The 17042-nt window shown below is 42.5% G+C and overlaps 1 protein-coding gene across 6 annotated transcripts in view; it reads left to right on the forward strand.

Moving 5' to 3' along the window:
* The window catches only part of LOC140463595 (monocarboxylate transporter 12-like), a 53666-nt gene extending 41366 nt beyond the window's left edge, over positions 1 to 12300 (forward strand). For 5 of the 6 annotated variants that reach the window (XM_072557805.1, XM_072557804.1, XM_072557803.1 and 2 more), the window contains exons 5-7: positions 1414 to 2038; positions 4890 to 5149; positions 9261 to 12300. In XM_072557805.1, the coding sequence (XP_072413906.1) occupies positions 1414 to 2038; positions 4890 to 5149; positions 9261 to 9457 (1082 nt within the window). In that variant the 3' untranslated portion in view covers positions 9458 to 12300. The remainder of the gene's footprint in view (positions 1 to 1413; positions 2039 to 4889; positions 5150 to 9260) is intronic. The other variant, XM_072557807.1, reaches the window with a different exon arrangement.
* Positions 12301 to 17042: the final 4742 nt, after the last annotated feature.

The following is a 17042-nucleotide window of genomic DNA, read 5'->3' on the forward strand; positions in this document are numbered from 1 at the left end:
AATCTATCAGTCTCAGTTTGTAAGTTAACATCTAATCTAGTGTTAGTTGCTAGTTGCAATAGAGTTCTAAACTTGGACCACACTTTGCATTGAAGTGTTATCTAATTTCTCTCCTGAAAGATCTGCTGTTTTTTTTTCCTACTGCACCCCCCCAGACCTGCTCAAGCAGTGATAAAGTTTCTCCCTGTGTACCCTATCTGTTCTTCTATCTTGAATGATTCAATCAAATAACCCCTTAACTCTTGAAATTCAAAGGAATGCAGTGTGTGTTTGCTTAGTCCTTCACAATGTAACCTATGGACTTCAGGTACCATTCTTGTGAATTACACTGCCCTCCCTCCAAGGTCATTAAATGCTTCTGGAGATGTGGTGCTCGAAACAGTCATGGGTCTCCAGGAGAGGTTTATTTGCTGCTTGGTTTAGTTTTCACTTAATTTCTATCTCCTTATATTCTAATCCTCCAAATATAAAGGTCAGCATTCCATTAGCGGCTCTGATTCATTTCTGTAGCTGGTCATAAAATTTTAATGATCTAAGTACTTGGAACAGTCAGATCTTTGAACTTGCACCATTTTCTCACTCTTCACCACTGTAGAAAAGACGTTACTCTGTTTTAGGAGCAAAGTGGATGACCATCCATTGGACCGGAGATCATATTTGAAAAGTCATTCCCAATTCGACACAGTCCCTTACTTTTTCCCGATCACCTTGCAGTGTTTCCATTTTATATTTTACATTCACAGCAAAGAAGCATGTTGAAAGGACGCTTTGTGCTACTCAGTGGTTATCACATGCATGCTGCTGTAGAAGTGCCACACAAATAAAATATCCTAATCATGTGTAAGTGATATGTAGCAATATGATTAACAGCCTGTGAGCACAGTCTTTGTATTCCTGAGACTCTTCTACCATCTCTCTATCAAAATAGGGAAGACAACCGAAAAATCCCACTGAAATCTCTTACCATACCCTCCTTTTGAGAATATGTGATAAACCTAATTTCAATAGAAAGCTAAAAGTGAGAACAATTGGATGGAAATGTTCATTGCAAAGCAATTCCATATGTAATTGTGCTCAGGTGGTGGGCATTAACTGGGAAGTCACTTGTGCTCCTCAAAAGGGCTTTTGTGGCGCTGTGGTAGTGTCCCATCTCTCAGCCAGGAGACCCAGATTCAATACATCCTGGTTCAAGTCTCACCTGCTTCAGAATAGGTTGACACAGAAAATATATTTTAAAAAGAGACTCATGCTCCTCTATGTATGAGCAAACTGAAACAGCGGTTCTTGGGATGGGAACTGCGGAATAACGTGTCTAAAGTAATCGAAGCTTGGACTGCATCCTTTACCTTACATCGCATAGCTTTTGCATTAAAAGCATGTCATAATTCTTTTAAAAATCGGTTTGTGTTGCAGGTTGTGGTTATGCTTTAGCTTATTCTCCAGCCATATCAATAGTCGGCAAGTACTTCTGCAAGAGGAAAGCAGTGGCGTATGGATTGGCCATGTCAGGAAGTGGAATTGGGACTTTTGTTTTAGCTCCAGTGGTTCAGCTGCTGATTGAACAGTACTCTTGGCGTGGGGCATTACTCATCCTTGGAGGCCTTGTAGCGAATATTTGTGTTTGTGGTGCTCTGTTGAGACCCCTCACCCTTGTCGAGGAGCTGTGCAGTTCCACCATGAGTGACATTGCCAGTGAGAAAATCTCTGTGGAATGCAGCCTTAAGGCACAATGTGATGACCCTCAACTGGCCAGCCCTTCGGCAGATTCGAACTTCATTAGCAAAGCGAGTGCCGAAAGGCAGCTGTGCAGCTGTTGTCCGTCATATAAAGAATATGCCTTCCTGCTGACTCCGGACTTCCTTGTGTTTGCTGCATCGCTGCTATTCCTCGCCTATGGCTGCAGCACTCCTTTTGTTCATCTTGTACCATATGCAGTAAGCACTGGGGTAAGCCAACAGCAAGCAGCCTTCTTAATGTCGATACTAGGCATCATAAACATTATTGGCACCATTTCATTTGGCTGGATAACGGACAGAAGGTAAGGGTAAAAGTGAAAATATTTAATTGTATTCGGCGCTAGAGTTAGATCATTCAGAAGTGTGAAGTGCTAAGGGTTCTAACTCCAGCACCCAATAACACAGGGGCAGGATTATTACTGACTTTGTGTGATGTACCTCACTGGACTAGAATGAAAAAGTCTTCAGCTAGCTCCTCACCACTTTCAAACTTTCCATTGAAATTGATTATGAACATGTGCTACAGCAACCCCTGTGGTTGAATGGATTACAATGCTATATATACAAAGGCCAAAATCAGTCAACAGATGTATTTTGTATGTGTACCATCCACAAAAATGTCTGTCTCCCTAGGAAGGTTAACGTGAAATTGTTTTCGATGTGTATCCTGAACCTATTAACCCGAAATTGCAAATGAGGTAAAAGCAATTTTAATAGGGCACTTTAAATGTTTTAATAATTCAGCATATCTCATTGCAACACAGTTCAATTATAGCTCTTTTTAGAATAATTCTCTCAACCATATTTCCGACTTGGCCTATTTTTTTGACAGCATGTTTTACAAATAACTGATATGCTTTCTTCTTTGCAGTTTGCACTGTCTGTTAGCAGGATGTAAACTTTATACAGACTGGATATTAATAAACTCAAAATATATGCCTCAAGGAACTTCTTTTATAGCTAGTCAAAAAGAGATCTATGGAGATTGATGTCAATATATTGTGAGATATCGGTGACATCAACAGCATCAGGCTAAGACATTACGTGTGCAGCACATTAAGAATCAATGCATGTTATGAAGGAAGTTTTCTTGCTCACTTGGGAATATTACATTATTTAGTCAGATGGCAAGAATAAAAATCTTTAATCCCTCAGTGCGGGTATGAGTTAACCCTATAAGACCATAAGATGTAGGAGCAGAAGTAAGTCATTTGGCTCACTGAATCTGCTCTACTATTTGGTAAGAGGGTGACTGATCTGATAATCTTCAACTCCACTTTCCTGCCTTTCACCAGAACCCTTGGCTCCCTTACTGTTTCAGAATTTATCTCACTCTTGAATACCCTTGATGTCCCAGCCTCAACCACTCTCTGGGTAAAGAATTCCATGGAATCACTATCCTGAGAGAGGAAACTTCTCCTCATTTTTGGCTTAGCTATTTGACCCCTTACTGTGAGCCTATGTCCTCTGATCGTAAACTCTTTCTGGCTGAGTGTCAGTTTTATTGAGTATCACGGAAGGTTGCTCGCTGTGAATGAGTTTTCTTACCAAAACGTATCTCATTACTTACCTACTCTGCCCCTCTCACCTGATTCTAGCCCCGCTGTGTCACACGTGGAACATCTCAAACAGCTTGGCACTTACCAGGAGATCCTGGAATGAACTGGCATCTCTGAGGAGAGTGTGTCTTTAAAAGGCCTTTGTGCATTTAGACAAATGCTTTGTGTAGACTGGAGCTACCCAGTGTGGTTACTGACCTATGCCCTGCTTTGTGGGCAAGGACCAGGAGGTCCTGGTGGACATGATGGTGCAAATGTGAGATGTCCCCTTTCACCCAGTGAACGAGATTGTGACCCTGGTCTGGTGAAGGGTGGGGTTGGTGCTGCCTTCTCCATCCAGAGGAATGCCCCTCACTGTACAGGAAGCAGGTCAATGGCCTTCTCATCTTCCCCACTCGCTCTCATCAACCCCAAAGCCCAGACAGCCCTGGGCGCTACCTACTTACTTGGCTGAAGGTTCTTTAGAGGCTGGCGCATGTTGGATGCCAATGTCAATGGGTGTGGGGAATATGTGGCCAGTCCCCATGGAGTTTGCCCAGAGATGGCAGTGATCCTTTGGCTGTCCTTGGCACCCTCACTGGTTCTCATGTCTGAAAGCTGGGTATTGATGAGCTGAGTTGGGCTGGCAACATGGTGTTTAACAAGCAGTAATCCCCCTTAATTGGCAACTTGACACTGCCTAGTCAGAAACTTGCCTCACTGCTTGGCAAAAAGCATAGTAGATGCAGCAAGACGCTCCTGACATTGAGATAATCCTCACCAGAGTTCTTACCTGACTGCCACAAACCAGACCATATTCCAGATCAGACTCCTTTAAGATTCTGCCCAATACTTCTGCCTGCACAGTTGCTGTTTGAACTGTTGAATATATCCCAATACTTATTGTTTTCACTTTAAAGTAACAATGTCACTACTTGAATGGTATTGTATTCCATTTGATGGGAAACTTTTGCTGCTGTTTCGTGATTTGTATCTGTTGGTTTCATTGAACAGGTACACTCACAAACCTAATGGCTGTGCCAGGAGATTTGATTTTACCAGCTCCTGGGTGGTGGATGTGGTGGTGGGGGGCGGCGGGTGTGGGGGGGGGGGGGGGGTGGTGGGTAGGGGGGAGGGTTGGGGGTGTTATCGGGGGAGGTTGGATGGTGGTGGCCTTTGTGTTGCAGGTGGTTCATGCCAGTCCAGGTTGGGTGGGGTTAAGAGTTACAGGGAGCATAGAAACAGATTGGTGACGAAGTGGCGAAGCAGGTGACTAGTCTGGCATCATGCAGCACCAAGCAAGAAAAAGTTAGTTTTCATGCAGTTCAAATTATAAAATATGTACATAGCACACTCTAATAATACCCAGTATTCATTCAATTCTTGTTTTTAGAAATGTCACTTTTGAAAGAGAGTGAATCTAGAGACAGATACAAAATTTGAATGGTGTTAATCACCCCTAAATAAGAAAGAACAGCCATTGATAAAGTTGCAACTGTCTATACTGAGTGCGATGAAAAATAGGTCATTCAAACTTTACTTGTTTGCTGCTTTACTTAAAGTGAATTTCCACATTTTTATTCTGGCAGCTCTTTCTCTCTCTTTAAATCTGCAGGTTCTTGAAGAAGTATCGGAAATACTGTTACATTTTGACAGTCGGCTTGGATGGTCTCTGCTCTCTGTTCATTCCCATTCTGAGATCCTTTCCACTCCTTGTTCCCTATGCAGTTTTTTATGGATACTTTGACGGTGCTTACGTTGCTCTTATCCCAGTGGTAACATCAGATATAGCAGGGAATAGGTTCCTGTCCTCTGCTCTGGGAATAGTTTACTTTATCCACGGGATTCCCTATCTAATTGGGCCCCCAATAGCAGGTCAGTAATATTTTAAATAATGTATTTTTATCTCTTTTGCATTCTTATCCACTAAATCACAGTAATATTTTTTAAGCAATGGTAGGGTGTGGAAGCATGCTCTGTCTGGATTGGATTGGTGCTGGAAGATTCCTGATGAAGGGCTTTTGCCCGAAATGTCGATTTTCCTGCTCCTTGGATGCTGCCTGACCTGCTGTGCTTTTCCAGCACCACTCTAATCCAGACTCGGGTTTCCAGCATCTGCAGTTCACGTTTATATCAAGCATGCTCTGTGTCTACCTTGGCTGGAACAGAGGTCAAACCCTGGGTTGCTGTTGTTAATGAATCCCACACACAAGCTATTTGACCAACTGAGCAAACTGCACCACAGCCCCTCTGCCCAATCACCCTACATAATCCATTAAGAGCTTTTCATAAGTGTGGTTTTAATATTTCAATGTCTTTTCAAAACTATTTTACATGTTTTGGCTAATGCCAGCCAACTGAACTCTTGCCATTAGTAACAGTTGAATATTAAAAGCACCTCCCCCCCCCCCCCCCCCCCCCCCCCCCCCCACCCCACCCCACCACCACCACCACAAGCTCTCATTCTGGAATGCAACCTCCCGGTTTCATCAGAATAATTATAACACAAAAGGAGGCCATCTTGCCTGCAGCAGCTGTTCAAATGAGTATTGTTTTATAGATGCACCATAGAAAGCATTCTATCTGGATGAATCACAGCATAGTATGGCAACTGCTCTGCCCCTGAGCAGAAGAAACTCTGAGAGTTTCAGTGTTGTGAGCACAGCCCAGTCTAATATGTGAACTGGCTTTCCATCCATTGACTCCATCTATACTTCCCGCTGCCTCGGAAAAGCGACCCACATAAACAAAGACCCTAGTTATATTCTCTTCCACAGTCTTCCATCAGGCAGAAGATATAAAAGTTTGAATAGATGTACAAACAGATTCAAGACTGGTTTCTTCCCCGCTGTTATCAGAGTTTTGAATGGACTTCTTTCATGTTAATGTTAATCTCTCTCTCTCTCTCTGCACCTTCTTGGCAGCTGTAACATTGTATCCTGCACTCTGTTCTGTTACCCTGAAGTATTTGTATAGCGTGATCTTCCTGTAAAGCATGTGAGACAACACTTTTCACTGTACCTCATTACATGTGACAGTATTAAATCAAATCAACTCATTAGCTGGTGCCAGTTTTCCAGTTTTTCCCTACTTCTTTGTATGTTATTTTGATCCAAGTAATCGTCAAATGCCCTTTGAATACTAAAGACAAGGCTTTGTGTTAAACATTTGCTGCCTTCAGGTTGTTTTAGAACTGCTGCTGAGCTATTCAGCTCCTCACATGTGGACAGTGTGTGACATAAAAATAGGAGACCAAATCTCTGAGCTACAAATTGCCGTAGTTTTAGATGTCACCTTGATAATGGGTGGAGCGTTCCCCTTTCTTAGAGGTAGCAGGACAGATGGAGGGAAGGACAAATAATGCCTTCCCAACATCTCAACAGTTCAGTTTTGAGTGGGACGATCTATGGGCAACTTTCTTGACCAGTTACTAATTAAAGACCTTGTAACCAATTAACGACCACCAAAAGGTCTGGATCTAGCGTTCTTCGTTACCTGCCTTCCCAGCAGACAAAAGAAATGACTGCTTATCTGATGTGGGAAACTGGGTTTAGTGGGGGTGGCCTCCAGTTGCCCCAATCTGAGAGCAATTGTGGTCAGAAATGGGGCATATTATGGGGCCATCCCCTTGCCCTTGGCTTCAATGCCTCTGCTGCTAACCTCCACATTGCAATCCCCTTCAAAAAAAGACTGGACCCTCACCTGCTTTTCATGGCTGTGTAGCCCAGACCTCCCCTTGACTCTCTCCAAATCCTAGTGGCTTTGAGTGTCTGAGTCAAGAGAGTGGTGCTGGAAAAGCACAGCTCAGGCAGTATCCGAAGAGCAGGAGAACCAATGTTTTGGGCATAAGGCCTTCATTAGGAATGATGTCCTCACTTTCTACTGGCTTTGGGTGTCTGACTGGTTGCTGGCAGTTTCAGGCAGGATGAGACTTCACTGATAAGGCAGCTGACAGACTGCAAAGCTAACTGGTCAGAACTGAAGTGCTTGACCTAGTGGGGTTTTTTTTGCTGGTGGAACCAGGGGCGTTATGTGCCTTTTACAATTCCCATGCCAACATATGGTGCAAAAAGAAATTAACTCACAACCAATGTCACTATTATGAACCAATGTTCATTTATTATTCTTTGCCCAAACATCTGTTGTGTTCCAGTCGTTCCCTGTGCTTCTAATATGATAGAATGTAGAGCATAGAAAATTACAGCACAGAATAGGCCCTTCGGCCCACGATGTTGTGCCGAGGTTTAATCCTAATGTAAAATATAATAACTTAACCTACGCACCCCTCAACTCACTGCTGTCCATGTGCATGTCCAGCAGTCACTTAAATGTCCCCAATGACTCTGCTTCCACCACCACAGCTGGCAAAGCATTCCATGCATTCACAACTCTCTGCATAAAGAAGCTACCTCTGACATCTCCTTTATACCTTCCTCCTAATATCTTCAAACTATGACTCCTCGTACCAGTCAATCCTGCCCTGGGGAAAAGTCTCTGGCTATTGACTCTATCTATGCCACTCATTATTTTGTATACCTCGATCAGGTCTCCTCTCTTCCTCCTTCTCTCCAGAGAGAAAAGTCCGAGCTTATTCAACCTTTCTTCATAAGACAAGCCCTCCAGTCCAGGCAGCATCCTGGTAAACCTTCTTTGCACCCTCTCCAAAGCCTCTATATCTTTCCTATAGTAGGGTGACCAGAACTGGACACAATATTCCAAGTGTGGTCTCACCAGGGCTTTGTAGAGCTGCAGCAAAACCTTGTGGCTTTTAAACTCAATCCCCCTGTTAATGAAAGCCAAAATACCATGTGGTTTCTTAACTACCCTATCCACTTGGGTGGGAAATTTGAGGGATCTATGTACTTGCACACCCAGATCCCTCTATCCCTCCACACTGCTAAGAATCCTGTCTTTAATCCTATATTCAGTATTCGAATTTGACCTTCCAAAATGCATCACTTTGCATTTATCCAGGTTGAACTCCATCTGCCATTTCTCAGCCCAGCTCTGCATCCTGTCTAAGTCGCGCTGCAGCCTACAGGACCCCTCTATACTATTGACAACACCTCCAACCTTTGTGTCATCCATAAATTTACTAACCCACTCCTCAACCTCCTCATCCAAGTCATTTATAAAAACTACAAAGAGCAGAGGCCCAAGAACAGGGCCCTGTGGGACCCCACTCAAAACTGACCTCCAGGCAGAATACTTTCCATCTATAACCACTCTCTGCCTTCTGTCAGCCAGCCAATTCTGAATCCACATAGCTAAATCTCCCTGTATCCAATACTTCCTGACATTATGAATGAGTCCATATAGTCCATAATCCAGGAGAACCCAAATAATACCTTTACCAAATGAACCCAGACTGAACCTATCCATTCATCAATTCCAAAAAAACAATACTGAAACCAGTCTTGTCAACAGTGATGCTTATACTGAAAGCATTAAGAGAGATTGATTGAACCTTCAGTAGTATTTCACCATAGCTGACTGGGAATCTAACAGTGGAGTCACTTAGCTTTGTACATGTCAGAGAAATGTGCCATGCTTACAAGATGTGACAGTACTTACGGTCGTGGAGATGGTGCTTTATTAAAAAGAAATGTTGTAATAGCGTGGCACAATGGCTCAGTGGTTAGCACTGCTGCCTCACAGCACCAGGAGCCCAGGTTCAATTCCATCCTCAGGCAACTGTCTATTTGGAGTCTGCACGTTCTCACTGTTGGTCTCCTGTAGGTGCTCTGGTTTCCTCTCTATCCAAAGATGTACAGATTGGGTGGATTGGCTGTGCTAAATTGTCCCATAGTGTTCGGATTAGGTAGATTAGCCATGGGGAATGTGGGGGGACAGGGTGGGTATGGGTGGTATACTCTGAAGAGACTCAATGGGCTTCATGATGTTTATCTGTGCCATAGTGATTCTCTGAATAGGGAAGTTGCATCTAAGCATTGATTTTATTCAAAATTTGCTTTTCCTTTCACAGGTTGGTTGGTGGACACTACAAGAAGTTATACAGCAGCCTTCCTCGTCAGTGGGCTCTCCATGATAATCAGCTCTATGCTGGTGGTTACTGCCAATCAAATAACCAAACACAGGAATTCAGTTAACCTTCACACCTCGGTCATAGAGCCAGATCCTAGCACTACAACCTTTCAGACTACATCAAGTGATCCAATATGAAAAACTGGATTCATTAGACATTAAGAAAATGCAGGCAAAAAAAATTGCTGGCATATTTTTAAAAGGTTCTCAAATTATCAAAATATACGGGCAATCATTATACTTGAGAAGCTAATGATAAATACATCTTTCAATGCCAAAGTATTTTCATATATATCCATATATATTATAGTTTTTTTAAAAAATGTTTTCTGTCTCTTTCATTTGGCAAGTTCCTCTTGACTTGCTAACTGCAGAGTCGCTGGTTTGTACCAATACTTCTCTTCAATACAAAGGGCTCATGTGTGGACATATGACTCCTAATAATGTATCAGTGATTGTATATGTGGCCAGGGTCAGTCATAAATCTCATACCTCATAATGACACAAGCTCAATTGAAATTTTTAAGATTGTGATCCATAGATTTTCTTTAATTATGTCTATCAAAAGATATGGAATAAAGACAGGGACATTAGTTTAAGTGCAGATCAGCCAGGATAAAGACAGGGACATTAGTTTAAGTGCAATCAGCCAGGATTTGGTTGATTGTTAGTAGAAAAAGCCTGTGAAGTTGAACTTCTTACATTTAATTTAAGAATGATATACTGTATATAGACTCTTGAAGATAGGTAGGAATCATGCAAGCATACAGTTTTCTTGTTTTACTAATCTGTTCATCCATTAATTAAGCCAACAACCCTACATGCTTTTTGAGCAGTCTCTGCCCTGCTACCTTTCTGAAGATTTTCATATCCTTTTGATTTGTTACATCTCGTTCATACTGTCTTTTCTCACGCTCTATCAAAGTGTATCATGTGCTGTCCATTTCATCATCCTATCCTTAACCTTCTGGAGTTTGTTATAATCCCCTTAATTCTTTATTATAATTCCACATTTTGTATGATCTACAAATTTTGAAATGATGGCCGTGATATCTAGTCCATATCATTGATGTATATCAAAGAGAAACAGTCTTAACACTGATCCCAGTGAAACACTGTGATTCACTAACCTTAACCTTGAGACCTACCATCGACTGAGTGACTGCTTTGTGGACTGCAGTGTTAACAAGAATGACTCCATCCTTTCAGTTGCTTGCTTTTTCAATGCTCCATCTTGCTCTCGTTCTAATATTTCTCTCCTAGACTGGAGTGGTCAAGGCAAGGTGGAGGAAGAGCATCTCATTTTCCACTTCTGCACTTTTATAGCCTTCTGAACTCAAAATCGAGTTCAGCAATTTCAGACCATGAACTCTGTCCCCACCCCCTTTTGGATTACCCCATTACTCTCATCAACACTCTCTGCTACCTCATCAAATCAAGTTAGTGAAACAAAATACATCTTTAACTAATCCAGACCAAGTTTCATTTAGTAGCCCATTTCCAAATGCCAAGTAATTTGCCTTGAATTCTTGTGTAAGGTTTTGTTATGGACCAGACCAAACTCCCTCAAAATATATGCAGAAGATAGCTTAGACCGTAACCTTTTCTTATTTTAAAGGCAAGTGCAAAATGTTGCATTCCAGATGCTATTTGATTGGTCAAACCAACAGTATTGAAATAAAACACACTTTATCATACACTATAGTTAAAACACACCAAAAGAAAGAATAAATTGCAATAACTTAACTCTGTTGGAAAGCTTAAACAGAATAATAGATTATTTAACTACTAAACAGCAACTGTTCCAATATAGTTGTATCCCATGGATACACCCTTGGCAAAGGCAAATTCAGTAAATAGATTGTCATGCATGCAATTCTAGCAACAGGAAGAGAACTCCACCTTTTAGCTGTAACAGAGAGAGGAATAAGAGCTTCCACATCCAACTTCAAAACCCTAGCAACTGCTACCGAAGGCTAAAACTAAAAACAAACTGGTTCTGTGGAGCTTCACACCATCCATTCAGGATGCTTCTCTTGTTCCAACTTTAAAAAGAATCCCAAGACCTCACAAGCTGTTTACTTATTGGCTTTGATAAGACTGCTCACCACCTCTATTACAACTTCCTTCATTTAAAAAAAAGCACAAACTACACCTCTGAAAGCCATAGTATTGTTGCAGGATAGAAGATTGGCTGGTAAAAAGCAGCACATCCATAACTGGATCTTTTTCTGATCCACAGGATATGACAAATGAAGTCCCGCAGAATTCTGATTTGGGTCCTCAACCTTTTAGTTTACATCAATGACTAAGATGAGGGAAGTGAAGTATGCTGGCTACCTTTTTAAATGTTAGGTCCATAAAGATAGGGAGGAAGGCAAGGAAGCAGCAGACAGATAGAGATAGATTGAGTCAATGGGTAAAAATCTGGCATATGGAGTATAATATTGGATAAAACATTCTTTGGCAGGACGAATATAAAGGCAGAATATTATTTAACCAGAGAGATACTGCAGAATTCTGAGGTGCAGAGAGATCTACATGCTCTAGTGCCTGAGTGATTAAAGGTTAGTTTACAAGTGCAGTAAATAATTAAGGCTAATGGAATGCTATCCTTGATTATGAGCAGAATTTAACTTGAATGCAGTATGTTATGCTTAAGGTATGTAGGGTGTTGTTGAGACCACATCTGGAGTACTAAATACAGTTTGGGCCTCTTTGATTTATGTCTGATTGCTATAATGCAGCTTACGTTTAAGAGACATGCTTGTGATATTGTAACTGTACCACAGCATATGACCTAAAGTATAAAGATCTCGATCTCCATCTTAACTATGGTCAATTGAAGCATGATGTGCTGATGTGAGTGCGCTGCAGTTTGTCACTGAAAAACTGATTATTAGCTCAGACATAGAAGTGCCTGCAACTGTAATGTTTATGTATATTTCAAGAGCTGTAATAAACATCTATTGAATCTTCCAGACTGTTACCCATGTTTAGTTCTTGTGTTATGGGAGCTAACGTAAGTATTGCCTCATTAAGAACAAATGCTCTGCTGAAGGCAAAAGCCCATGACATGGTGACAGATCATTCCTTGTTTAAGAATGGATGAAAATGTCTTTGAAGGCGGTTCAAAGAAGATTGGCCAAATTGATTCCTGGAATGAGTGGGTTGTCTTAAGAGGAAAGGGTGTCTTAAGACTGGACTTGTTTCAACGTGAGGTGAGCTGATTGAAGAATATACGATCCTACAATGTTTTAATGAGGTGGTCATGGAAAGATTATGAGAGCTAGGTGACACGTGATTAAAAATTAGGGTCACTCTCTTAGGATAAAATTGAACAGAATTTTGATCCTGCAAAGAGTCACGTGACTTTGGAACTCCCAGCTTCAAATGACTGTGAAAGTAGATAAATTCCTGTTGGACAAGGAAATCAAAGGTTATTGGGAGTAAGTGAGGATATAAAATTGAAACACAAACAGATTGGTCATGATCTTAATGAATGGGTGATCTGCCTCCAATGTCCCGTGGCCTAAGTAGTCATTTTGTTTATATGTAAGTTGCCAAATGCACTGGGAGCAGTGGGGAACTGCAATTCTGTCAGTAGCTTTTAGCTTTTCTACTGTATTGATCTGTCCTTCTTGGGTTTGCAACTTGTTGCTTTGAGCAGGTATGATGAATACCTCAAGGACCATTGCAAAGGTGAAATGTAATGGAGCAGAACACAAGCGGATTGCATACAATCCCATTTTGGTGTGCTTCTCTGGGTGGGATGCTGGAGGCTAGATTGGAAGGAGATGCTATTCCATAATGACAGGAGGAAGAACCAGTTAAAAACTAGAATGTGTGGCTGGAAGCAGCAGAGGTGGTGAGCATGTTTATTGTGGTGCCGCGCTTTTAGATTTGTGATTGAAAATGATTTATCGATATAATTAGAGCAAGAAAATCGATTATAAGAAGGCATTCGGCTGTAACTTAATGTGTGTATTAACCTAGCCCCCTCTCAGTGTCTTCTCAAATCCACTTTAGCACATTATTCCTCATATCCATTAAGGGTTGGTGGTGATATTGTCACTAGACTAATAATAGAGCCTACCAAGACAGATAATGAACTGTGATTTTGATCAGGAAAACCTGGATTTCAAAGGTCGCCTAACAGCAGCGATTGTTGTAAAATCCCATCTCATTCACTAATGTCCTTTAGGGAATGAAAGCTATCATCATTACATGTGACTCCAGGCCCATAATACTGTGTCGACTTTTAATTGCCCTCTGAAATGGCTCTGCAAGCCACTCAGTTTGTATCAAAACTGCTTCAATTTGCGAATGCAACAATTCAAGTCAGCAACTCACTGTCAGCTTCTTAGGCTCAATTAGGGATAGACAATAATAGACAATAAATATTGAATTAGCCACTGATCCCTACATTCCAAAAACAGAAATATCCATTCAATCATGTATGTACAGTCCCCATTAACCGACAATGTTCTTTCTCCCATTGCATCAGTCCATCCATCATTGACACAGCTCAGTTTCATTCTTAATGCAATATCATACCCCTCTTAGCCACCCTGAACAATTGCACTTCATCCATTCTGTGTACTTCATTATGACACTGATGGGTCTTTGCTTTCCTCCTTGCAGAGTAAGAAAGCCGAGAACAGCAAGGAACTGTAGGACAATTCTTGAGCCATCTCCAAACCAACAGCTACAGAACAGGATGTCCACAACAGCTTGACTGTTAGAAATGGGGAATCAGGAGTGTCCCAGCAACCTTGTGACAAAATCAAGTTCAGACAGTTACATGCAATGAGTGGGTGTTGTCTGCTGCATTGATGTTAGCAGGCAGTGAAGTATAATTACATGATTAATAATCATTCAGAACAGTCTTATCTTGAAACTCTAAGTTCATGTCGTGTATGTCCTTCAACATCCTGCAAGAGGTGATCCAGGAAGATCCTGCACAGAGAAAGGTTGGTGAAATCAATTTCAAGAATGAGCTATAAATGCTGCCATTCCTCTATAATTATGGCACAAGGAAGCCTCCAAAATGTCCGCCTTTTTCCTTAACTGATGATTCCCCACCACCGTGGTTGATAAGAGCCCAGTTCTGACTCATTTCCTGCCCTTAGCATTTCTCTTCCCTCCCACAGCACCAATATAGTTCCCCTGGTCCTCACTCATCACCCACCAGGATCCACAGCCAAAGGACCACAAGCTGCACTTCCACCACCTCCCAATAGGATGCCGTCACCAGACACATATTCCCCTCTCCTCCCTTGTCAGCCTTCTGCAGGGACTGTTCCCTCTGGGACACCCTGAGCCACTCCTCCTGTACTCCCAATATCTCCCCACAGCCGCACAGCACCTTCCCATGCACCCCCAGAAGGTGTAACAGCTGCCTGTTTACTTCCTCCCTCCTCACTAATCGAGGCCCCAGGTGAAGCAGTATTTTACCTGTACCTCTTTCAATCTAATTTACCACATTCACCGCTCACAATGTCGTCCCCTCTGCATTGAGGAAACGAAGCGTAGACTGGGTGACTGCTTCGCAGAACATTCATGTTCTGTCTGCAAAAAATGACCCAGAACTTCCAATTGCTTGACACGTCAACGCACCACTGTGTTCCCTGGTCAACACCTTAGTCTTCAGTTTGCTTCAATGCTCCAAAAAAACTCAGAGAAGCTAGAAGAAGAGAATCTCATTTGCCGCTTGGGGATCCTATGGCCTTCTGGACTAAATATCGAGTTTAATAGTTTTAGGATCAGAGCACATTCTCCTATGTCCTTAGCCCCATCCCCACATACCAGACCTTGTCATCACATGGGCTGTTTCCACCACAGCCAACCCATTTTTACCCACTAACTGTCCCGACTGGCAGCTTGTTTATTTTCTCAGCTCACCATTATCTACTCCTTTCTCTGCCCAGTTGCTGTGCTTTCTCTATCTGGGCTCCACTTCCACTTACCGTTTACTCTTCTCTCCCCTGCCCCAACCCCACCTTCAGGACATAAATGTTTCCTTGTGACAATCAGTTCTGAAGAAGGGTTACTGGAGCCTAAAGTTCCTCTCCACAGATGCTCCAGACCTGCTGAGTTTATCCAGCAAGTTCTGGTTTTGTTTCAGATATCCAGCATCTGCAGTTCTTTGGTTTTTCTGGGAATGTGTTTTCAGCGGCTCCACCCTAATGGTCTGCACCCTATGATTGTCATCTTGAGTAGAATTCATAACACTGTGGCTCTTCCGCCCAAAGATCTGCAGCAAAGTGCTCTTCAATCGAATGCTGAGAAGGGCAAAGACGGGCCATGACATAGAAAAGCTACAGAATATGTGGAAGCAGGGACTGCAGTGATTGTAATGAGACAAAAAAAACCTACAGGTGCTGGATTCCAAGGTAGACAAGCAGGAAGCTGGAAGAACACACCAGCATCAGGAGGTGGAGAGGTCAACATTTCAGGTGTAACTCTTCTTCAGGACGAGGTGTGGGTGTGGGGGGGAGCTGCAGATAAAGGGGGTGGTGGGGACAGGGTTATGAAGTGGGGATAGGTGAAGACTGGTAGAGGGTACAACCTGATTGGTTAATGGGAGGAATGAATCCAATTGGTGGCTGGGAGGAAGGGTCGATCAGAGGAATGGAAGGGAGTGGGGATGGGCTGGGAAGGGATTGTAATGAGGTCAGCCAGGTAGACCTCAGAGAATATGAGTTCCCTGATTGGGGTTGTTATTTGAGCTGACTCTGAGGGAGTGGGATCAGTGACAACGACTCTCCACGTGTAAATAAAGGGGTTACAGGATGTCAGTGTCTGTGGAGTTATTTCAGGGGCTTGACTTAAAGTGCTTTGAATTTTCATTTGTTGCTCCCCATTGCCTCTCTATACCCTGCCCAGTCACTATCCCTCAAGCTGTCTCACTGTGTCTTGGTTTTTGAGTCAGATTCTGCTCAAGTACAAATGGAGTCCCTATGGGCTGGCCTTTCACAAGCTCAAATATCCAGAACATTTTAGGAAAGATGATCGCAGTCATTAGAGAAGGGATTTGTACTCCCTGACTCTAGCTCAGCTGAAGCCATAGGGATTATAACATATTGAATGGCCTAGAAGAATAATGATTGATAGTTTTATAAGGGATTGCACATGTAAGTGTTACACAATGTTAGACTGTGAAGTGTTGCTTTAATTTTTAGTCAAAAATTAACACTTTTTTGTTCATTACCTCCTGCTTGGCAATTAGTCCTCTCCCTTGTGCTGAATGTGAACTGGCAGTGACCAGTGCTGGGGTGAGGGTGTGAAAGGCAATTTTGCAGGATTGCTTAATGGAGTGGGTTTTGCAGGTGGCTGCCAGATCAATGGACTGCTTAAAAGAAGTTTGCAGCAAAAAGGCCACCTCAGAAGCAAGGGGAGCCGCGTTGGCTGTTTCAGCTACATCGCAGTCATGGGCTTCCTCTGTCGGATTGTCTGAAGTGGCTCTGCTTTCTGCACTTTGGTTGTTCTGCAGATCCAAGTACTCTCTGATGTGGAAAACACCTCGCCACGGTCATTCTGAGCACCTTGATCACCATCATCAAAAGAAAAGCATTTCCAAATCTGACCAGGCATTTGAAGCCCACTTGCAGTTTCTGATGACAGGGTTCATTACCAGATGGCGGTCATCGACCCCTGGATCTAATTGGTGGCTTCCTCATAAAGGTGGGGGGTTGGAGGAGACTGCCACAAGAAGAAAGCA

The sequence above is a fragment of the Chiloscyllium punctatum genome, chromosome 38 (genome assembly GCF_047496795.1).
Source record: "Chiloscyllium punctatum isolate Juve2018m chromosome 38, sChiPun1.3, whole genome shotgun sequence".
NCBI classification, from domain to species: Eukaryota; Metazoa; Chordata; class Chondrichthyes; order Orectolobiformes; family Hemiscylliidae; genus Chiloscyllium; species Chiloscyllium punctatum.